The sequence below is a fragment of the Schistocerca nitens genome, chromosome 5 (assembly GCF_023898315.1).
Source record: "Schistocerca nitens isolate TAMUIC-IGC-003100 chromosome 5, iqSchNite1.1, whole genome shotgun sequence".
NCBI lineage: Eukaryota > Metazoa > Arthropoda > Insecta > Orthoptera > Acrididae > Schistocerca > Schistocerca nitens.
The window spans coordinates 493,675,534-493,701,674 of NC_064618.1; the positions used below are offsets into that span (position 1 = coordinate 493,675,534).

General features: G+C 40.5%; 1 protein-coding gene across 3 annotated transcripts in view; it reads right to left on the reverse strand.

The window, feature by feature from the left end:
• LOC126260054 (arginine--tRNA ligase, cytoplasmic) overlaps positions 1–26,141 on the reverse strand; it is a 138,540-nt gene that overhangs the window by 46,197 nt on the left and 66,202 nt on the right. For all 3 annotated transcript variants that reach the window (XM_049957243.1, XM_049957244.1, XM_049957246.1), the window contains one exon: positions 3,871–3,975. In XM_049957243.1, the coding sequence (XP_049813200.1) occupies positions 3,871–3,975 (105 nt within the window). The remainder of the gene's footprint in view (positions 1–3,870; positions 3,976–26,141) is intronic.

Consider the following 26,141-nt stretch of genomic DNA (forward strand, 5'->3'; position numbering starts at 1 on the left):
TATTTAGTATTCCAATGTCCCTTTTATGTGGGAGGGAACAGAGCAGTTAAAAAGGATGTAACATAAAATAAGTACATCTCATGCATAACAAAAACTGTAATCTATTGTCTTTTCCAGTTATAGAACAACAAATAAGAGTTTTAAGCTGCCTTCAACCCAATGTTGGTTTGAACATTACTAGATATGGTCCTACTTGAGGTGGTATAGCTTTTCCTACCCCAGAATTATGAAACAACTCATCCAGACAGTTGTAGGGACACCTACAGTACAGTTTAAGGTGGAATCCGAACAATAGTGCAACTTGGCATTTTTCTTACATACAAATCATTGGCAGCGCCACTGAGCCAAACACTATTTTAAAATTTGACATAAAAATACACACAGTAACAAAAGATATTTTTAAGAATATGTAAATACTTTCAACATATAATAAATGTAGTTACTGACTGTAAAGAACTAGTTGCAATGTGCAATCTCATTTCTGTAGAATTTGGGTTAATTAACAATATACATACACTAATTCTGGTATTGGGCTGCGTGGAAGTTGAAGGTCTGCCGGAGCAAGTGGATCACGATGGACGATAGAGGGGAGTATCGCTGCAACGCTGCACTCGCCTAGTGAGTGCGACACAATTTTATCACATGAATACACTGGTCAATGGTGTCCCCCACAGTCGGTATAAATACCACTGCCTCTCGACCGCTCAGACAGCTGTGTACTTTGTCTGATAGCATTCATTACAGTCTCCACCATGCTACTGTCTACCCATCGACGACCTCGCTTTGGTAATGGTTTTCCTCTTTGGTTTCGATTTGGATTGTGGCTCGTACTTGACCTGTTGACAGAGTTGTGTCAAAGGTTTGTTGCACGCTGTTGTTGCATAAGCTGGTATTGATTTGCTCTTGTGGTGTCAGGTCCATCGTTGGCTCAGCCCGGTTGATCGACTCTGGTCTGGGTTCAGGCGATTTTCTGGCCTTGCATCGTAACCATTTCAAATGGTTCAAATGGCTCTGAGCACTATGCGACTCAACTTCTGAGGTCATCAGTCGCCTAGAACTTAGAACTAATTAAACCTAACTAACCTAAGGACATCACACACATCCATGCCCGAGGCAGGATTCGAACCTGCGACCGTAGCGGTCACGCGGTTCCAGACTGAAGCGCCTTTAACCGCACGGCCACACCGGCCGGCATCATAACCATTTCTCTCCTGTTTTATGACGTGTGCACCAGTATCAGGCTACTTGCAGATGTAGCACAAATAATATACGGTTCAGTTTTTTTGGCAGATTCTTCACAAAGACCATCTGTTAAGTCATGAAATGTTTTTATAAAATTACATCATGGTGTTTCTTTAATTCAAAGAGAAGATTATTTCAAGGAATGATTAATATTCACATACAATTGTACTGAATTTAATTGATTAATACTGAGAAAAACTAAGTTCAGTACAATCTAAAAGTTTACAAAGAATTGCTCAGGTGCAAGCAGGACTCATAATCTGAGGGTTCCGTACAAACTTAATTATTTATGTAGACAGTTCATCCTTCCCAGGAACTGAGAATCTCAAGGATTTTTGAACTGAGAGTCTTGAGGATTTTTGCCTATTATCGACATTGATATTGGCTAGATCTTTATCTCAGGAATTCCAAGACTTCTGAGAACATTTTAATTTTATGCCTTAAGTCACATAAAAAATGACAAAAGAGCTTTCGGCCAACAAGGCATTTGTCAAAAACACACACACACACACACGACTGCAGTTTCTGGCTGCTATAGTGGCGTCAGCTTATTTGTGACAGTCTTTTTGTTGTGCCTATCTGCGACTCAGCATCTCCGCTATATGGTGAGTTGCAACTTTCCTTTTCATAATATTGTTACATTCCATTCTGGATTTTCCCTTGTTTGAAATGGCAAAAGAAATAATATGTGTGTGGTATAATTACAAATTAACAATTTTCTGATTTTCTCCCATTACATTTAATGTGAAATCTTCCTTCTTGCCAAATTTCATGATTCTATGTCAGTGGGAAGTACCAACAGGTTTTAATGAGTGAGTTTGTGAGTATCAAAATATGTAACATAAATGGCCATATCTTTTGACTGCACTGACTTAGAAGTTTCAATTTTTCACATTTCCAAGGCACTGTAGACCTTAGTATGTGAGAAAAAGTGTTTTAACAGTTGGACAGACAGACAAGACAAGAAAGAGAAACCAATAAGGGTTTCGTATATACTGATTGGTGTATGGAACCCTAAAAATAGATCAGCATATTGTGCAATGAATATCATGGCTCCCATTGTTTGCACAGTCATGTACCAAAACAGTTTCACAGAAATTTGCACAACAGTTATACACTACTAGCCATTAAAATTGCTACACAAAGAAGAAATGCAAGTGATAAATGGTTATTCATTGGGCAAATATATTATACTAGAACTGACATGTGATTACATTTTCACGCAATTTGGGTGCATAGGTCCTGAGAAATCAGTACCCAGAACAACCACCTCTGGCCGTAATAACGGCCTTGATACGCCTGGGCATTGAGTCAAACAGAGCTTGGATGACGTGTAAAGGTGCAGCTGCCCATGCAGCTTCAACACAATACCACCGTTCATAAAGAGTAGTGACTGCCGTATTGTGACGAGCCAGTCGCTCGGTCACCATTGACCAGACGTTTTCGGTTGGTGAGAGATCTGGAGAATGTGATGGCCAGGGCAGCAGTCGAACATTTTCTGTGTCCAGAAAGGCCCGTACAGGACCTGCAACATGCGGTCGTGCATTATCCTGCTGAAATGTAGGGTTTCGCAGGGATCAAATGAAGGGTAGAGCCACGGATCATAACACATCTGAAACGAAATGTCCACTGTTCAAAGTGCCGTCAAAGCGAACAAGAGGTGACAGAGACTTGTAACCAATGGCACCCCATACCATCACGCCGGGTGATACGCCACTATGGCGATGACGAATACACGCTTCCAATGTGCGTTCACCGTGATGTCGACCATCATGATGCTGTAAACAGAACCTGGATTCATCCGAAAAAATTACATTTTGCCATCCGTGCACCCAGGTTCATCGTTGAGTACACCATCGCAGGTGCTCCTGTCTGTGATGCAGCGTCAAGGGTGACCACAGCCATGGTCTCCCACCTGATGGTCCATGCTGCTGCAAACGTCGTCGAACTGTTCGTGCAGATGGTTGTTGTCTTGTAAACGTCCCCATCTGTTGACTCAGGGATCGAGACATGGCTGCACAATCCGTTACAGCCATGCGGATAAGATACCTGTCATCTCGACTGCTAGTGATACGAGGCCGTTGGGATCCAGAACGGTGTTCCATATTACCCTGCTGAACCCACCGATTCCATATTCTGCTAACAATCATTGGATCTCTACCAACCAGAGCAGCAATGTCGCGATACAAATAACCAAAATCACGATAGGCTACAATCAGACCTTTATAATAGTCAGAAACGTGATGGTACGCATTTCTCCTCCTTACATGAGGCAACATAACAACGTTTCACCAGGCAACGCCAGTCATCAACTGCTGTTTGTGTATGAAAAATCGGTTGGAAACTTTTCTAATGTCGGCACGTTGTAGGTGTCGCCACTGGCACCAACCTTGTGTGAATGCTCTGAAAAGCTAATCATTTGCATATCACAGCATCTTCTTCCTGTCGGTTAAATTTCGCATCTGTAGCATGTCATCTTCGTGGTGTAGCAATTTTAATGGCCAGTAGTGTACAACTGTTTATTGCAAATATTGACATCATTCTTCAATGAATTTTTAACACTGGCAGAAGCACAAAATGGACACTTATTTTTTTAAACATATTTTTTCTGACTGGCAAACCACATACCTTTCTCATCCAATTCCTTCACAACAGCCTCCATTCTTGACTGGTAGAAGGACTCTCCCCGCTCCTCCAGTTTTATTTCCAATCTCTCGTATACCTTTTGGAACTCTGCAAAAAAAAAAAAAAAAAAAAAAAAAAAAAAAAAAAAAAAAAAAAAAAGATAATAGTACAGGCTAAGGCACTTTAATCTTTAGTAGGAAAGCAGTGTAGGTTAATATTGATTCCGCTGTCTCAAACAGTATGGAAAAAATTCTTATAAAACTAGCCACTCACAGCATATTAAAAATATTCTTAGAGTACTTAGTTTCGACACTTTTTAATGCCTCTAAATATTTAGTATGTACACTGTGAAGATGTCATATAAAAAAGCACTCAAATAAAACCATGTCATCATGATGAACAAGAAGATGAAGATGAAGATGATGATGATGATGATGATGATGATATGATATTACAAAGCACGATCATTCCATGTCAAATTACCTAATTTCAGAACATTTTCCTGCTTCCAGAATGAGATTTTCACTCTGCAGCGGAGTGTGCGCTGATATGAAACTTCCTGGCAGATTAAAACTGTGTGCCCGACCGAGACTCGAACTCGGGACCTTTGCCTTTCGCGGGCAAGTGCTCTACCATCTGAGCTACCGAAGCACGACTCACGCCCAGTCCTCACAGCTTTACTTCTGGAAACATCCCCCAGGCTGTGGCTAAGCCATGTCTCCGCAGTATCCTTTCTTTCAGGAGTTCTAGTTCTGCAGGTTCGCAGGAGAGCTTCTGCAAAGTTTGGAAGGTAGGAGACGAGATACTGGCAGAAGTAAAGCTGTGAGGACGGGGCGTGAGTCGTGCTTCGGTAGCTCAGATGGTAGAGCACTTGCCCGCGAAAGGCAAAGGTCCCGAGTTCGAGTCTTGGTCGGGCACACAGTTTTAATCTGCCAGGAAGTTTCATTTTCCTGCTTGACCATCACGGATTTCAATGAAATCTTATGTCAATGTTTTGAACATGTCACTGATGAACAGTGGTAAAGTTTAACAACAGTTGAATCAGTACTGACTGGGATGTAGTCTCTTGCTTAACTCCATGTGCAACATTGTGCAGAGCGAGTGTGAATTTCTGGAGTCTTAGATCAGTTACATATCGGACAATATTTTGTTGAAAGAAATGAAATTCAGCCATCTTGTACAACTCTAACATTTTCTTAAGAATAATAATTATTTTTTATTATTTTGAGCTTTTCCTCATTACAGAGGCTTATCTCCAACATAATAATTTACTCGGAAATTACAAGACAAACAGTAAATGTTCTTAAACTATATTTTCAAAATATTCCTCCAGGTGTTTCGATCTTGCGTGTCCTCTTCCTCTGCGCCCATTCTCCTCATTGTGTGCTGTAAATTTTGGAGCCAGGTGGTCATAGGTCGTCGTCTTCTTCTTCTCCCCTCCGGTTCCCACTCCAGTATCAATTTTGGTATTCTGGTTTTCTCCATTCGTCGTACATGCCCATACCACTATAATTTCTTCCTGTCCATTACAACATATATTCTTTCTTTTATTTCCATTCTCCTTATTGTTTTGGTGTTCCTTATCTTTTCTTTCCTGGAGATTCTTGCTGATGTTCTCCAGAAGTCCATCTCTAGAGCTTGTAATTTTTAATAATGAAAAGAATTTTATGAACTGTATTCTGCCAGAAAATTTTACACAAAAACGCCCAAAAAAATCAAAGCATGCCTTTGTGTATTTCAGGGACTAAAGGCACGAAGAACGTGAAATTTGACATGTAGTAGCCCAACAACACAAGGTTCTCAAATATAAAGTTCCACTCACATACCACATTCCAATACTGAATAAATTAAATGCAAGATTGTGTAAAACAGTAAAAAGATGCAGTATTTTTGACCTGGTTTTGCAAAAAAACTAAGTTCTATAAAACTCTCCAAACTGAGCTCATTAGAGAGACCATGGTGTTAATCACCTAATAGGTATATGCAGACTAACATTGCTAGATAATCTGAGTAAAAGTTGGGTGCAAAAATTGTGACATGAAAAAAATGTAAACTTTGGATTCTTATATTTCCATGAGTAAATGCATGCTGAATATGAAACTTAATATGCAATAGCTCAGTAGTACAAGGATGTAGAATACAAAATTTCATTCATGCACTATTTTCAAATAATCTGCAAATTCATCAAAAAGATGACAATTTTTGTGAGAAGGTGTAGATGTATATTTGATACCTCTTCTACAAGTACTGTTTTCTATTAAAGCTTCAAAACCAGTCTCATTTGAAAAAACGTGTTTTAGGCCCCACAGAACAGTGGGTAAAATTTCCAACATGGGCTAACAATGCTACATAAACTGCAGCAAGTTGGGCAGAAAAAAATCATGTTGCAAATAAAGTTTTAACTTTAGCTTGTTATATCTCATTGATTAAAGGCATGATAAACAAGAAACTTTGGACACAACAGCTTAGTAACAAAAGGTTTTCAATACAATATATCATTCAAATACTTATTTGTACATTTCTACAAAATCAGTTCAAACCTGGTATTCAAAAAAAATTACACAAATAGATCATATTCAATTTGCTTTTAGAAAATCAGTTTCCTATAATTAATTTCAGACTAATCACATTTAGAAAGAGCATGTTTTCAAGCATTCAGGAACTCATGTTTGATTTTCACATGTGCGCTAACAACACCTGAAAATGACAGACAACTTTGAGAGAAAGTACCACAGCAACAGCCTACATTGCAGCAACCTGTTGTCCGTGTTTCGTTGCATGTGATTTTTGTTTTCAACCTGACAAGTAACGTCTCACAATATTGCGTTGATCCATGGTGACATGTCGCTACTGGCTCAAAAACAGGAACCGGCAACCCCAACATAGGGGTCTCGCCCGATAGCTGTGCAATACCATCCACTGGTGGGTTTCTTCATACAGGTTCCCAAGCCTAGCAAGCAAAAAGGAATCAATTTTGATTTTAAGATTCTCGACATTGCAACATACTGACATAGCAATGGAATAAAATGATGCACTGATATAACTTCTGCATACTCATGGCCTGGATCACTCATTTTATTGCCTTGAAAGATTGTATGCTTTTTGGGCACTAGAAGATCATCTCATTTCCACATTCTCTGTTCCTTCAATATCATCATCTGGCTGACAGTATCAATTCCCAGAAGACGAGCAGCAGAAAGTGACTAAAAAATTTTGAAAAATGTAAACTGCAATATTGAGAAGTTTAAAACCAAAACTGATATTAATTTTTGATTGTCCTGAGATACTCCTATGGGTTGAGAAATGAGGATACTGTACTTACTTAGCAAATGGCTTCGAAAGCAGGCAAGTAACACCATAAGACATTTGACCTTCAATTAAGAAACCAGATTACAGGCTCAGGGACCTGAATGAAGACAGCCCTCTATGGCTGGTGTTTCACAGCTATCTAGCAATACCCCTATGGTGATGGGGTTGCCAGTTACTGTTCTTGAACAGGTAGTTATAATGTCATCTTAGATCAACGCAATATAGCAAGACATTACTTGTACATTTAAAAACAAATGCCACACACAACAGTACACAGACAACAGGTTGTTGGAATATAGCCAGCTGCCATGGTACATACCCCCAAGTTGTCCATCATTTCAGGTATTGTTAGCGCACTTTAGAAAATCAAACTTGATTTCCTGAATGATTTAAAACATGCTGTTTCCACATGAAATTAGTCTGAAATCAATTATGCAAAACAGATTTTCTAAGAGCACAATTAATGTTGGAAATTTTAAACACTGTACTGGGTGTCTAAAAGTATGCTTTTTCAAATGAGACTGGTTTTGAAGCTTTAATAGAAAATAGTATCGGTAAAAGAAGGGTCAAATACACACTGTTTTCATCTTCTCTTTTTGATGAATTTTCAGATTATTGGAAAAGAGTAGGTGAAAGAAATTTTGTATTCCACATCCTTGTGCTACCGAGATACTGTGTATTGTGTTTCATGCTCTGCGTGAGTTTACTCTTTGAGCTGTAAGAATCCAAAGCTTCATTTTTTTTTTTTTTTTTTCATATCACAATTTTTGCACCCAACTTTGATTAAAATTATCTAGCATTGTTAGTCCAAGTGGGATAATCAAAAATACATTTTAGGTGGTTAAAACTATGGTCTTTCAAATGTGCCCAGTTTGGAAATCTTTATAGAACTGAAGTTTCTTGCAAAATCAGGTCCGAAGTGTCACATTTTCACTTCTTTACAAAATCTTCAATTTACACTTAATTTATTCAGTATTGGAATGTGGTACATAAATGAAACATTATATCACACAACCTTATCTTATTAGGCTACTACACGCCAAGGTTCACACCTTTAGTCCCTGAGATATAAAAGTCAAATACTGAAATTTTTTTGGTTGGTGATTTTTTTGGGGGATTTTGTCTAAAATTTTCTGGCTGAATATGACTCGTAAAATTCTTTTCATTGTTATTCTTAAGAGAATGCATACAGTTGTAAAAGGTGACTAAATTCCATTTCTTTCAACAAATACTGCCACAGACATAACAGCTCAAAGTAGTCATAATCCCATGTTCGCATTGCTGCGCAAAGTTTTGAGTCAAACCAGTAAATGTATCTTGGCCAGTATGGCTTCAACAAATGTTAAACTTTACCAATGTTCATCTCAGATGCGTGCGTAATTTCACATAAAATATGGTCAAACTCTATTACATACACGAAATGTATTTACAGTTGCAAATGACGACAATGAAAATTTGTGCTGGTCTGCTTCTTGCGAGCGGTCTCCTTACCACTTCATTTGGCTACTGGAGCATGATTCATGGCTAGTCAAACTTCCATATGTCGTCAACTATGTGTCTAAAACCTGTATTTGAACATTCATTATGTACATTCCTCTACAGGGGAAGCATTTTACTTGAATCTCACTTGCCCGATGTTGGCAGATATATACAATATTATATTGCCTATGTTATTCCGATTTACAATGCAATGTTGCTTTGGACATGCATGTATGTCCAAAGGAACAGGCACTGTGGCGACTACAGCCATTATGAAGTACATGAAATGTATTCACAACAGTGAGTATGGACAACCATCAGATGTGTAATGAAATGAGGACAATGAAAATTTGAGCCAGACCTGTACTTGAACCAATATTTCATGTCTATCGCGAGTGGTTGCCTTACCATTTGGCTACCCGAACACAACACACGGCCAGACCCAAACTTCCATAAGTGTGTCTACAACCTGTACTCATACATTCATTATGTATATTCCTGTACATGGGAGACATTTTACTTGTGAATACATTTCCTGTATTTCATAACGGTTGTAGTCGCCGTAGTGCCTGTTCCTTCAGACATTCATGCACATCCGGAGGAACACTGCATCATCATTCAGAATAACACAGGCACTGCAATATCGCATTGTATTGTAGAAATCCATTACGGTCAAACAGGAAAGTCTACGTGAGTTGATATGGAATGACCCAGTACTTTACAATGAAGTTGCAATAAACATTGCCTACGGAATGAATTAAGTTGTTCGCCATATTTCAATGTCTTAACAGTGTAAACTTGCTTAATATTTCATTGGCTTTACAGACTCAGTAACACAAATTCCACGTAACTATAATTACTATATTAAATACACCTTAAATTTATTAGTAAATACAGAGTGTATCATAATCAACAGCAAAAACCAACAGGGGTGAAATATACAGGATGTCCCATTTATCTTGACCACCCTAAATAAGTTTTTCCACATCCAAATTACAAAATGTTTTAAGCAAATGTTCTGTAGTTGTCAGGGGAACATCAATGCATGATCGCCTTCATGCAACTTTGTTTTTCTTTTATTTTTAAAAAAAAAGAAAGATATGAACAGCTGTATGACTTTTTCAAATGGCACCCTGTATTTTTTGTTCTGTAATTCATTTCCTCTTCTAAAGACCTATTCAAAAATGTATCACAGTGTACCATTCACTGAAACACAACGTTATTACTTACATAACACAACACTGACTTTGAGCCCATGATCACAAACTCGTCCACTTGCTGGAGTTGTCAGAAAACAAGTGAAAACCCAGTAAAAACATAACACAAAATTGACTTTGATTCTCCGGTACCACTGGCCAACAGTAGAACATTCAAAGATGCTCAAAGTAGTGTCTCTGGAAACCGATACACTGGTGCACTTGTTGAATGAAAGAATTACTTACTGCTTCCATTGTTGCCTGCTGAAGAGAATTACAAGCAAGCACAAAACGTTCCTGCATGTCCTCTGGAGTTGTTGGAATATCGCGTCAGACAACATCTTTAATGCATCCTCAAAGAAAAAAGTCCAGAGGATTTAAATCAGGAGACCTAGCAGGCCACGTAACTGTTTCTCCTCGACTAATCCATTTTGCAGGATACCTTCGGTTCAGAACACGTCTGAGGAAGTTGGCATATGCTGTGCCGTTTGGGATACCATTGGTGAAATAAGTCCCAATAATTATAGTACCAAGCATCCCACACCAGACGTTAACCCTCCATTGACACTGATGTTCCACCTGTCTAAGCCATCATGGGTTGTCACTGGACCAACAATGCATGTTCCTTGTATTTACCTGTCCTTTGTTTGAGAACCAACATTCATCGGTAAATAGAACATTGGAGAAGAAGTTCGGGTTGGTGAGGATTTGCTGCTGTGCCCACTGACAGAACTGTACACGATTCTGGTAATCATTCCCTTGCAATTCTTGATGTAAGTGTACATGGTAAGGATGGAACCGGTGACGTGTAAGAATACTATGTACACTGGTTTTAGGAATGCCAGTCTCGTGTTGAAGCTGTTGTGTGCTCACATGTGGATTCATAGCAACTGAAGCAAGAACAGTAACTTCAGCAGCTTTATCTATGCAAGTGGTATGATGATTGCCTTGTCATGAGTTGAAACTTCCTGTTCCCTGAAGCGTCGCAACAAGATGGAAAAACATCCATCGGGAAGGTGGGTTCTTGTCAGGGTATTGCTCTCTGTACAGTTGCGCTGCCTGCATAGCATTTCGCCTACCTTCAACGATAAAATAAAAGAAACGCTATGTCGATGCAGTTTGTAGGAAGGACAGCCTTTACTGTATGCCTACTCTGCACAACATTATTTAAAAGGACTAAACTACTGTACTAAAAGTACCTGTACATAAGAAAACAGTATTGCCATTTCTGTTCTACTAACTTACATTCCCCATAGATGAGTAGCATTTATACCTTCTCTTCGTTGGTGTACATTCTACTCACACTGCACTTCAACTGACAATGGTTGACGGAATGACAGGTGTGAATTCTACTTATGTTTACATTTGTCCTCTGTCAACGTCAGCATGTGGATGTGTTCCATTACCCCGAGTACCTGCACTAAGTGTTGGAGCGTCAACTTCAATGTTGTGTTATGTAATTAATAATGTTGTGTTTCAGTGAATGGTACACTGTGATACATTTTTGAATAGGTCTTTAGGAGAGGAAATGAATTACGAAATAAAAAATAGAGGGTGCCATTTAAAAAAGTCATACTGCTGTTCATATCCTTGTAAAAAACAAAGCCACAATGAAGGAAATCATCCTGATTGAGGTCTCCCAGTTGGCTAAAGTACATTTGCTTGAAACATTTTGTAATTTGCATCTGGACAAACAGTTATTTAGGGTGGTAAATATAAATGGGACACCATGTATAACAGAAGCAAAGACATTCCAGTAAACATGGGACTGCAAGCAACTTGTATGCGAAATAACTGCTTTCCTGTGGTTACAAGGTGTCACTGACTTCAGTACAAAATATTTTTCTAGTTATTACAATGTATCTTAAATGTAAACTTTTTGATTAATTGCACATCTAATTTAGCTCAAATTTCTTTCATTGTGTTCTTCGGCAATAAATACAATACTACTTCACTATTATGTATAACAATTTCATATAAACTTGTAACTATTAACAGAAGTGTTCCTATAGTTGTCCTTTCATTGTGATGCAATACTACACTCACCTCTGAAGTGTGTTGTACACTCACATCTGCAGTGTGTTAAAGTTACAATTTCTTTCAAACACCCACGGATCACCTTGTAATCTGGTCAAGACTGTACAATTCCTGCTCCAATTCTCCAAGTGAATCCACAGAAGTGCTATACACTTCAATTTTGATATTACCACAGACAGAGGTGTCGACAGGATATAGGTCAGGGGTACTGATGTCCAAGGTGCACAAGATGCACCTATCCATCCGTCTTCGACCATTGTTGTTGTGGTTGTTGTTGTTGTCTTCAGTTCACAGACTGGTTTGATGCAGCTCTCCATGCTACTCTATCCTGTGCATGCTTCTTCATCTCCCAGTACCTACTTCAACCTACATCCTTCTGAATCTGCTTAGTGTATTCATCTCTTGGTCTCCCTCTATGATTTTTACCCTCCACAATGCCCTTCAATACTAAATTGGTGATCCCTTGATGCCTCAGAACATGTCCTACCAACCGATCCCTTCCTCTAGTCAACTTGTGCCACACATTTCTCTTCTCCCTAATCCCATTCAGTACCTTCACATTAGCTATGTGATCTATCCATCTAATCTTCAGCATTCTTATGTAGCACCACATTTCGAAAGCTTCTATTCTCTTCTTGTCTAAACTATTTATCGTCCATGTTTCACTTCCATACATGGCTATATTCCATACAAATACTTTCAGAAACAACTTCCTGACTTCGACCATATTGATGTGTTAGATGCTGTCCCATATCATCAAGAAAATGTGCCAGTGCTCCATCATGCACGTACCACATACCCAATCATGACCCATAGACGAAATTCGAAATCAGTTAGTTAGGGACTTAATCAAATAGTTAACACTTCAAATATATTTTTGCTAATTAGGTCAATATTTCATACTGAAGTCATTGGTGATTTGTAAACACACATTCAATATCACCCCATAAATGACTTATTTACAGACTCATGGTTAATGGAAAAATTTTTTATGACCACCTATCTAATAGCCAGTAAGTCTACCTTTGGCACAGATAACACTGGTGACACGTAATGGCATGGAAGCAATGAGGCCTTGGTAGGTCACTGGAGGGAGCTGGCACCACATCTGCACACCATGTCACTTAATTCCCATAAATTCTGGGGAGGGGAGTCACAAGCTCTGACGCCACGCTCAATTGCATCCAAGATGTGTTGTTCTAGTTCAGATCTGGCAAGTTGGAGGACTAGCACATCAACTGGAACTTGCCACTGTGTTCCACAGACCATTCCATCACACTCCCGGCCCTGTGATGTCGTGCATTACCTAGCTGAAAAATGCCACTGCCATTGGGAAACATGATTGTTATGACAGGGTGTACGTGGTCTGCAACCAGTGTAAGATACTATTTGGCTATCATGGCACCCTGCCCGAGTTCTGCTGCACTTGTGGATTCCCATGAAAATGTTCCCCAGAGCATAATGGAACCACTGCCAGCTTGTCTCTGTCCCACAGTACAGGTGTCAAGGAGCCATTCCCTGGAAGATGATGGATTCATGCCATCCCATCACTATGATGAAGATGGTATCGTGATTTATCAGACCATGTAACACACTGCCACTGCACCAACGTCTAGTGATGATGGTCCCACGTCCAGTCGCAGTTGCCAATGTTGTTGTGTTAACATTGGCACATGAATGGGTCGTCGGCTGCGGAGGCACTTGTTAGGAGTATTTGGTGCACTGTGTATTCAGCCACACCTGTAATCTGCCCAGCATTTATGTTAATTCCGCCGTAGTTCGCTGCCTGTCCTCTTTTACCAGTCTGCCCAGGGTACAATGTCTGACATCTGTAAAGAGGGGTGGCCACCCAACCCCACAACGTCTGGATGTGATTTCACCATGTGTTGAAGACACCAAACATAGCATTCCTTTAACACCCGACAAGTCAAGGAGCTTCTGAAATGCTCACACCGAGCCTCCAGGCAATCAAAATCTGTCCTTGGTCAAACTCAGATAGATCACGCACTTTTCCCATTCTACAAAAGAACAGCACACTCACTGATACTTCATGCACAATGCGTGTGTATGACGAACAGTCATTCCTCACCAGGTGATTCTGCTATTGCCTGGACTGGTTTATATCGATAGTATGAGGTTCATTCAAATGAAACCTGGTCAGTGCGTCTACCTTTGCCTTACACGTAAGGTGGCACCATGTAACTGTGGGTATGGTGGCGCCATCTATTAGTGGAGAGACTGACGCAAGTGCACCTTTTGATGTTGTGTAGTACCAGTGTGATTTCACGCCAAAGAGAAGGAGGTCACACAAGTTATCGTCCACTACCGAACATGCAGGCAAGTAAGCAGGAACAATGAGGAGTGATTCGACTTTTGGTGGTGGAGGGAGTTGGAGGCCGCGAAATGTATCGACAGATGAAGGCTGCGTATGGTGGGCACAGTGTGAGTCATTCAAGTGTTGTCAAATGGTGCAAACGATTCCTTGTGGGGCGGAAGTCGCTGGAAGACAATGCTTGTCCTGGACAGGCTCATCGTGTCATCACACCGGAAATGGTTGCGGAAGTGAATGCTTTAGTCTTGGACAACTGCAGAATCACCGTGGACAAGATCCATCAGTTACTGGGTATTAGCGTAGGCACCGCCCACACCATAATGCATCAACACTTAAACTTTTGAAAAATGTATGCGCAGTGGGTTCCCCACCAACTGACTGCCAAACAGCACAGTACTAGAATGGTGATGTCTTTCAGTCATCTGCAACGTCGCCACGAGGAGGAATATGGCTTCCTGTTGCATATTGTCACAAGTGACGAAACATGGTGTCATCATTTTGAATCGGAAAGCAAGTGTCAGAGCAAGCAGTGGAAACATACGACTTCACCACCTCCAAAGAAATCAAAGGCCATGCACACCTGTTCTGGTAAGGTCATGATGTCCTTTTTTGACCACAAGGGCCTACTGCTTGTCAAGTTCCTGGAACGGGGAATCACCATCAATGCCCAGCATTGTCAAGCAACTTTACAGAACCTTAGACGAGCCATCAAGTCAGAACGCCGAGCTATGTTGTCCAATGGCATTATTCTGCTGCATGATAATGCCTGCCCACACATGGCCAATGTGCTGAAGGTGACATTGCAGCAGTTTCAGTGGGAACCGCTGGAACATCCACAGTACAGTCCCAACCTTTCACTGTGTGACTTTCATGTGTTTCGACCTCTAAAACAAGTTATTCGCACACATTGATTCGCAATGGACAACGAGGTGTGTGACTGGGTCCAGGCCTGGATCCGATAGCAGCCTACTAGCTTCTTCCAGGATGGAATCAACCAGTTAGTGTTGCAATGGCATAAATGTGCCAACAGTTTTGGAGACTATTTTTGAGTACGTGTACTGTGTATAACTACATTTTTGAGTTAATAAAATTGTTACCGTTACTTTACACTAGTGATCAGGTTTCATTTGAATGTCCCTTATAGATCGCTGGTCATAATGTTCTGGTTGATCAGTGTACATTCATCTGTGTCGATTCTGTACAGTAAATACTCTGAATTACTGGATAAAAACAGCAGCTACATAGTGTAAGAGAGGGGCAGTGGCTTTTTGCAAACCTGCTGCTGTTCTCCTAAATAATAAAAGTAGGAAAGGTAACAACTCACTGTATAGTTGAGACACTGAATAATTGATAGGCACATAAAACAGACAAACAAAATCGCTAAACTTTAGGATGAATCCTCCTTCACAGCCAACAGAACACAAGTACATACAGACAAAGCATATAAAGGTTGCATGGGTACATTTTCCTGACTGATAGCAGCTCAACTGGGGTAAGGAGTTGCACCAGATGAAGTGAATGAGGGCAGAAAGGGAAAGGCAAGTGGGAGGGAGGCTTGGGGAAATGTGGCTAATACCTGGGAGGAAAGGGCAGCAGACCTGCAAGATAGGATTGTGACACCTATGAGCTAAGAAATCAGAAATGAGTTCTGTATAATCACTGTGAACTCACGATTTCTGCCTGGCACTACATATGCAACCACTGGGCATGACAATTATCTTATACCAACACCATGGTTGATCAGTTACTGGTGAACAGTGTTCTGTTTTGAGTATGTATGTATGTATGTATGTATGTGTGTCTGTACATATGCACACATATAAAACATTTTCGAAGACTGCTGTAAGTTTATTTTAATACTTAATCTCTTTTCAAAGAATGTTTAACAATTACTTTGACATACACACATTTTGAACACATTACCGAGTCTGTGACATGAAAACACGATACAAGGATGAAGTGTATTCTTTACATGGTGACTAACCAATGCTAATAATTAATCTGCCAAACTGTTCCGTTTGAACAAGGTAATCTTTTTCCTGATATTTTCACTGGGAACTTCAGTATAGCTTGGGGCACAGTAAAGGTTTTATTTCACTAAAATCAAATTATGAAAAGAAAAGATACCATAATTAAAAGTTTTATCCATATTAATATTATAAATACAAATATAACCTTGTCTATGATGTTTTCATGACAAACTTGCACAAGTGATTTTGATGAAATTTGATACTGAGATAGCTTGAACCATGATGGAGAACATAGGCTGTTTAGAAAGTGCACAAATATTTATTGATTTGACAAGTATTACGTGAATTACAGGAAAATATTTACTCTGTCTTTTGACCTTCTTCATATTTGTGAAAATGCTTTTATTGGTTGACGTGTGCTACATTATACGATTCAAAGTAATGAATACAACACTTATGCCATCTTCAATGTGTTTAATCCGTACTTCCATACTATTTGTTGCATAATTTACATGTATAATTTGTAGCTACTTCAATAGCACAATGCATGCTCCTGCCCATGCTTCTCTGTACGCATTGCTTGGCAGCGACCCTGCTATGCCGACACATTGCGCATTGGAATAGCTTGGGAGCAGGGAGAGCAGGGCACACATCATGAGCTATGCTTACCCAACAGGCAGACACATGAGGGCGGCTGATGTTACTGCACGTACAATAGCTTATTTAATCACCATCATTCTTCATAACAAAACCATTGATGTGCAAGTGCAGCTGCAGGTAACAGCTAGCTATCAAAATAAATTCACAGCAGTTCTTGAAAAAGTTAGAGAAATGAATGATAAGCTGCACAACTCACTATCAGCCCACAACCGCTGGTTACCATAACCACTGGAATTCACATGTACTGTGCGTGTTGTTCGCAGGGACATATCTGTGACAATTCTGGGCTTAGTTTTCGCTTGACAGGGTACAAATGTTTTCCCATGGTGGAAGTGGAATAAACAAAGAATACAACCATTCTGTTTGCAATTGATGAACTTTGTATGTCTTTCATCTGAAGCATGGTTTATAGCAACCACCTTTTTCCAGGTATCACTCTTCCTCTAATCAAGCACATTTGCGATTGTATTACTGTGTTGCTTAATTTTCATGTTACACCCTCCACAGTCACAAAATACAGCTTTGTAGAGGCCATCTGATCTTGACAATCTGTCATTTCACCCTATCAGTGCTACTATATTGCAGCATAATCATGCACTCAGCTTCTGTAGAAAGTCACAACTAGCTCCACTCCAGCATGCTTCAGTGAGAGAGAATGAGTCGACAAATGGGAAGAGAATGAAGTGCCATTGTTCTCTGACTCCTCATACATGCAGAATTACAGTGGAAGAAATGCCAGTAATGCACTAATGTAACAGTGACACCTTGATTTCTAGTGTATGCAACCCTCAACATGAGATTTGTACTCACTCCATTTCTGATCTCGACCATGATCTTGTTCTGGCCGGAGTGTGGTGTAGCAATATGTAGTTCAATCTTAAAAGCAGTTTTGAGCCTCTGCAGAAACTATACTGAAGACCCAAAGAAACTGGTACACCTGACTAAAATCGTGTAGGGCCCCCGCGAGCATGCAGAAGTGCCGCAACACCACATGGCATGGACCTGACTAATGTCTGAAGTAGTGCTGGAGGGAATTGACACCATGAATTCTGCAGGACCGTCCATAAATCCGTAAGAGAATGAGGGGGATGGAGATCTCATCTGAAAAGCACGTTGCGAAGCATCCCAGATATGCTGAATAATGTTCATGTCTGGGGAGTCTGGTGCAGAAAAGTGTTGCTGGAGCCACTTTGTAGCAATTCTGGATGTGTGGGGTGTCGCACTGTCCTGTTGGAATTGTGTAAGTCAGTTGGAATGCACAATGGGCATGAATGGGTGCAGGTGATCAGACAGGATGTTTATGTACATGTCACCCGACAGAGTCATATCTAGATGTATCAGGGACCCCATATCACTCCAACTGCACACGCCCCACACCATTACTGAGCCTTCGCTATTTTGAACAGACCACTGTTGACATGCCAGGTCCACGTATTCATGTGGTTGTCTCCATACCCATACACGTCCATCTCCATGATACAATTTGAAACGAGACTCGTCCAACTAGGCAACATGTTTCCAGTCATCAATTGTGCAATGTCAATGTTGAAGGGCCCAGGTGAGGAGTAAAGCTTTGTACTGTGCAGAAAAGTGTTCTCCCTGTTCTGCGCTCATAGGCATCACACCGCACCTGGTACACACGGCACTCAGGGACCACAGCACAGCTACGACACCTGAAGGTCAGCTTATAACAGTCCGAAACCGGTCGTGTGAAAATAAAGAAATCTACAACTGAAGCAGTATTTTCAACCTCTGCAGTTATCAAGGGTTCACAAGTGGGCCTTCAGCTCCAAAAGCCCATATTGATGATGTTCCGTTGAATGACTTGCATGCTGACACTTGTTGATGGCCCAGCACTGAAACCTGCAGCAATTTGTGGAAGGGCTGCACTTCTGTCAAGCTGAACGACTCTCTTCAGTCTTCGTTGGTCCCGTTCTTGAAGGATCATTTTCCGGGTGCAATGATGCCGAAGATTTGACGTTTTACAGGATTCATGATATTCACGGTACACTCATGAAAAGGTAGTATGGGAAAATCCCTACTTCATCGCTATCTTGGAGATGCTATGCCCATCGCTTGTGCACCAACTGTAACACCACATTCAAACTCACTTAAATCTTGATAACCTGCCCACTTGATCATAAGGCCGTTGTAGCATCCCTGAATATGGAAGTTAATAGGAATATAAAAAAAGGGAGGAAGGTTTATCTGTTTAGCAAGAGTAATAGAAGGCAGATTTCAGACTACCTAACAGATCAAAACGAAAATTTCTGTTCCGACACTGACAATGTTGAGTGTTTATGGAAAAAGTTCAAGGCAATCGTAAAATGCGTTTTAGACAGGTACGTGCCGAGTAAAACTGTGAGGGACGGGAAAAACCCACCGTGGTACAACAACAAAGTTAGGAAACTACTGCGAAAGCAAAGAGAGCTTCACTCCAAGTTTAAACGCAGCCAAAACCTCTCAGACAAACAGAAGCTAAGCGATGTCAAAGTTAGCGTAAGGAGGGCTGTGCGAGAAGCGTTCAGTGAATTCGAAAGTAAAATTCTATGTACAGACTTGACAGAAAATCCTAGGAAGTTCTGGTCTTACGTTAAATCAGTAAGTGGCTCGAAACAGCATATCCAGACACTCCGGGATGATGATGGCATTGAAACAGAGGATGACACGCGTAAAGCTGAAATACTAAACACCTTTTTCCAAAGCTGTTTCACAGAGGAAGACCGCACTGCAGTTCCTTCTCTAAATCCTCGCACAAAGGAAAAAATGGCTGACATCGAAATAAGTGTCCAAGGAATAGAAAAGCAACTGGAATCACTCAACAGAGGAAAGTCCACTGGACCTGACGGGATACCAATTCGATTCTACACAGAGTACGCGAAAGAACTTGCCCCCCTTCTAACAGCCGTGTACCACAAGTCTCTAGAGGAACGGAGGGTTCCAAATGACTGGAAAAGAGCACAGGTAGTCCCAGTCTTCAAGAAGGGTCGTCGAGCATATGCGCAAAACTATAGACCTATATCTCTGACGTCGATCTGTTGTAGAATTTTAGAACATGTTTTTTGCTCGAGTATCATGTCGTTTTTGGAAACCCAGAATCTACTATGTAGGAATCAACATGGATTCCGGAAACAGTGATCGTGTGAGACCCAACTCGCGTTATTTGTTCATGAGACCCAGAAAATATTAGATACAGGCTCCCAGGTAGATGCTATTTTTCTTGACTTCCGGAAGGCGTTCGATACAGTTCCGCACTGTCGCCTGATAAACAAAGTAAGAGCCTACGGAATATCAGACCAGCTGTGTGGCTGGATTGAAGAGTTTTTAGCAAACAGAACACAGCATGTTGTTATCAATGGAGAGACGTCTACAGACGTTAAGGTAACCTCTGGCGTGCCACAGGGGAGTGTTATGGGACCATTGCTTTTCACAATATATATAAATGACCTAGTAGATAGTGTCGGAAGTTCCATGCGGCTTTTCGCGGATGATGCTGTAGTATACAGAGAAGTTGCAGCATTAGAAAATTGTAGCGAAATGCAGGAAGATCTGCAGCGGATAGGCACTTGGTGCGGGGAGTGGCAACTGTCCCTTAACATAGACAAATGTAATGTATTGCGAATACATAGAAAGAAGGATCCTTTATTGTATAATTATATGATAGCGGAAGAAACACTGGTAGCAGTTACTTCTGTAAAATATCTGGGAGTATGCGTGCGGAACGATTTGAAGTGGAATGATCATATAAAATTAATTGTTGGTAAGGCGGGTACCAGGTTGAGATTCATTGGGAGAGTGCTTAGAAAATGTAGTCCAGCAACAAAGGAGGTGGCTTACAAAACACTCGTTCGACCTATACTTGAGTATTGCTCATCAGTGTGGGATCCGTACCAGATCGGGTTGACGGAGGAGATAGAGAAGATCCAAAGAAGAGCAGCGCGTTTCGTCACAGGGTTATTTGGTAACCGTGATAGCGTTACGGAGATGTTTAATAAACTCAAGTGGCAGACTCTGCAAGAGAGGCGCTCTGCATCGCGGTGTAGCTTGCTCGCCAGGTTTCGAGAGGGTGCGTTTCTGGATGAGGTATCGAGTATATTGCTTCCCCCTACTTATACCTCCCGAGGAGATCACGAATGTAAAATTAGAGAGATTAGAGCGCGCACGGAGGCTTTCAGACAGTCGTTCTTCCCGCGAACCATAAGCGACTGGAACAGGAATGGGAGGTAATGACAGTGGCACGTAAGGTGCCCTCCGCCACACACCGTTGGGTGGCTTGCGGAGTATGAATGTAGATGTAGATGTAGATGTAGATGTAGATGTAGATGTAGCAGCAGTAACTGATCTAAGAACTGCACCACACTTATTGTCTTATATAGGCATTGCCAACCGCTGCGCCATATTCTGCCTGTCTGCGTATCTCTGTATTTAAATATGCATGCCTATAACAGTTTCTTTGGCGCTTCAGTGTATATGGAGATTGGAGCCCAGGTGGCTGTCTCCCACACTATGTGAAGTGCCATATGGCGTGCCACAGTGGGCTAGAATGCAGCAAGAAGCTAAATCGTACACCTGACTGTTATTCTATTCCATCCATTTCCATAAACCAATGTTACTAAAACTTTGAACTATATAATTACATGCACAAAAATCCATTAACTGAAAACAAATTACAGGTGGCATATTATTAAAATAAGTAGGTAGTGAATGAGAAAAGTGCGTGAAGAAGTGAGCATGCGAAATAAAGCTGCACTACAGTGGAATGAGTCTCACACACACTGAGTGTAGCTGGTGATTATATCCATGAAGCAATAACTTCACACTGGTACATGAGGTGAGTAAAGATATGTTTATGTGAAGTTCAAGTGTCATTTTGAAAACAGTATTTGGGGAATTAACATACACACTATTTAAGAGTTATTATTGGCCAGTTAGTGGTTTTTCTGAGTTATATGAGAACAGGTGCTTCTTTCATTGGCCATCACTATAACGGATTACCACATTCTGGAGCCGGATGTACTGCGTGGGCTACAGTCAGGAACCATAACTGAATCACCAGTGCATAAGGCTGTCTTGCAGGGGCTCCAACAATTTTTAAAATGTTGGTAAAATGCATTTTCATGAAAACAAAGGGATCACAGACCATCAAAAGAAGGCATGTTTATAATTAGCAGTTCTGATAAGGTATTTTGATGAAGTGAAAAAGGTTTATCTTACAACATGTCTCAACTCTGTGTCGTATATATTTCGCAGAAGTCACATACAAACCAAGTAATGGACTGTTTGATATTTTTGGCTAGCATAACAAGAAACTGAACACTGAGTGAAATGAAGACTGTTCGTAAACTCATTATATTGGGATTTAGCGACTGAATGTCATGAGTTTGATATTGCTACTGACTGTAAGCATGAATATCACACATAAAATTACAGCTGAGATTTACATAGAAATTCTTGACTGGGACACTAAGACTTCTGGTTGCTATTACAGCATCAATTTTGAAGCAGTTTTGTAATTCAGCTATTCTGAAAATATACGTCACTTCTTCTTTAACATGTTTACTGTGGCTGACATTTATAAGTGTCAACACGAGCCACTAGCCCAGTGCTGCTAATGCTTCTAGCATTCCCATGACCAACTAGCCAGTGTGGCAGTCACAGGTGTAATACAGTATAACCCTGCTTTTACGTTCCCGGAATTAACATTTTCCCACTGTTTACGACATTTTTTTATCATTCCCGTCAAATTTCCTATGTCCACAATGTTAATTTACACTTGATTTTGCATCACCATGTTTATAATTTTCCTGCAATTTACGCGTTACCAAGAAAAAGATTGATGGAGAAAAAAATTATGCTGAATTATTTTGACCATCCATTAGTGTTTACAAGTATTATCTGGTTATGTTTCTTGACACCAGGGCACTCTACTCAGCGGACTTGAACCAGTAAATGTGTAAAAAGTTGGAACAATTTGTGCCATATCTCCCACCGCTGCCAAGCTCTACTTGTTCGAATAAATATATCATGACCAATCACAACCATTCCCAAACTGTCGACCATACAAACGCAGTTTCATGAGTGTTGTGATCACTGTGACATCTTTGTCAAACCATATTTAGCGTGTTTCGGTGTTTTGCCACTTGAAGTGCTAGTTCACACCATCATTCACTTTGCAATGCTCAAATGTTTTTGGTTTAAACACAGCGCCGGTAACATATTTTTTTTTCATGCTGAGCAAAACATGTTTCGAGAATTTATGCTTGTTGTCAAGTGCAGTATTGATGTATGTATTTTTTGTGATGTTACACAAACAATGTGAGATAGTTTGCATGTGTGTGGTTTTCCACATAGCTGAGGAGGCACAACTTCAAAAAGTCAACTACAGTGCAAGAGATGCAGAATATTCGAACACCACACTAAATGCTCATGTACATATTTGCACTTAACAAGAAAAAATTCTCGAAACACATTCGTGCTAAGCATGAAAAAAATATGTGACTAGTGCAGTATTTCATTATTTAAATAATGAATGACACCTGCAGGTTTTCAAAAACATTGATTATGACATACAAAGGTGAGTCAGATGTTCCTACTTCCCAGGCAGTTATCAGTTCCAGTTACATCAGCAGTTTTTATTGGGTTATAAACCTGTATTAGATAATAAGCAAGTCCCTGACAAGTCTATTGATGCCTGTTATGTACACATACCACACATGTGTGCAAAAATGCAGGATGGTATCCTATACATAACTTTTACAGGTTAAAACATTATTTTCCACATTTTACATTTTCCTGCATTTTACACAATTTTTCTGAAGTCCCTTGAAAGTAAAAGTAGGGTTTCACTGTATTCACTTTAGTTCTGCAGCTGTGCAACAAAAGTCTCCGGCAATAATTTCGTTGCCTACAACTCTTTTTTTGCATGCACTTACAAGTAGTTACCTGTAAATTAGACTGTTCAACATGGCAGCTAATCAACAGACACCAGGATCTTATAATATTAAAAAGTGTAGGAAGAATGAAAATTCACTGCTGTTCAGGTACTGAATGTGTTACAAGATAGTGATTTTGAGTTCGAAGATGAATCAGAGGAGGAGAACTGGAATATCGAAAAATACGTAGGTTGGAACTTAAATAGTGGCAACACTGCTGTGGAGACACTATGCAATGGAATCTACTACTGTTGCTGATAGCACACGTTGTTGACATACCTACCTTACCTCCGACCAAATGGACTCACCTGTCCCACATCACCGGCGTGCGCACAATCGACACAGACACTTGTGAGCGAGCGGTCTAACGTAATGGTGTCACTATGTTTTCAAAACAGTAACAATGTAGTTGGACCAAGACTGAATGTGCCAGAGGTTCTATAGCATGACAGTGTCATTAAGGTCTTCAAGAGGTGTGCGGGGAATCGGCATTGTCATACAGAACAGTGGCACATTGGATAAAAACCTTCAACGAAGGTCGGCAAACTGTGGCAGACATGCATCGGGCAGGTCATCCTAGCATCTCTGAAGAAGAAATGCATGCTGTTGCCGCGTTAGTGGACAGTGGACAGTGCCGCGTTAGTTGACACCATACAATTTGTGAGTTCGCCCATGCAATCGGATTAGCACATACGACTATGCTTTGCATCCTGAAGGAACATCTAGGTTCCGCATGACTTGACGGAAATGCAGAAATGGATGCATTATGAGACTTCTCAGGCACACTTGGAGTGCTGTGAACATGAAGGAGAGGCTTTCTTACGCCGTATCATAACACTGGATGAGACACGGGCCACATCGTATGAGCCAAAACTGAAACGCCAGCCCAACAAATGGCATCATTACGGGTTGCCGCAAAAGTCAAAAGTGCATCAGAGCCCCAGAATGGTTAAAGTTATGGTGATTCTTCTGTACGACTGTGATGGTGTTATCCTAACACATTACATTCCTCCATAGCAGACTATCAATGCACAGTATTACTGTTCATTTTTGGAGCATCACCTGCGACCAGCCTTGCTAAAGAAGCGGCGAACACTTTCTGCACAACCCACACATCATTTTACACGACAATGCGCGGGGCGCATACAGTGCAAGCTGTGGCTGCTCTGTTCGGTCGATCGGACTGGGAAGTACTGTACCATCTACCATACTCCCCAGACTTAAGTCCTTGTGACTTTGATTTGATTCCGAAGATGAAGGAACCACATCGTGGCATTCGCTTCAGAACTGTTCCAGAGATTCAAAAGGAAGTAGACTGCTCCATTCACACCACCAACAGAACAGGCTCTGATAACGGTATACTACGCCTTCCACATCGCTGGCAATGGGTTCTACACTACGCTGGTGGCTACTTTGAAGGACAGTAACAGGTGCAAACATGTATCACTTTTGTATTGGTTGTGAACAAATAGTTGCCACTATTTAAGTTCCAACCCTCGTGGAACCATGCCTTAGTAACGACAGTATAGAAACAGAAGTTTCAAATATGTTTCGTGAGAGTGCAGAATCTGAAGATATGGATGATGATGGTGACAAAATTGCAGATGACATAGCACACGATGCACAAATAGGAATGTTTACTAATCCATTCCATCTTATTTTGCTAATAAACCACAGCCGGACAACCCTCACAGGATGATCAATTATGTAATATATGACCGACACTAAATTAACAGAATCTGTTGAGTTTATTATTCATGAAGAGATCTATCTTTAGATTAATCAATGATTCTTTGGAGGGGGAGATTGTCCTTTAGACAACATATACAAATAAAAGGCATAAATATGGCATCAAAATGTACATGCTAAACAATCCGGATGGTCCGTTTGCATTTGATGGAGAAGTAGCTGCATGTTGCCCATTATATTTACATGGACAATTACTACAACAGCTGAATTAGCTTCTGCAAAACTGAGTAAAGAGAACACAATTGCTTGATATTTGCAATGCTGAAGACATGAAAAATCAAAGGCTAGACAAGATCTTAATTAATTCCCACAGGATTTAAGAACACAGTGGTACAAGTGACAAATTCATGCCAGCAAACAATCTCAAAACTGCTGCCAATGGTCAAATGCAATGTGAATGTGTATGGAACTGACGGACACAATCAGATGCTGTCATACTGTTTATGTGAACGGAGAAATGTCTGCTGGCCTAAAAAACTACTCTTCCACTTAACTAACATGCTACTTTTCAGTTCGCATTATCTTCACAACAAATATTCAGAGAGTAAAATGACACTGTATGATTACAGAATAAAAATAATAATGGGGCTATACTTCCTCCAATGGAAAT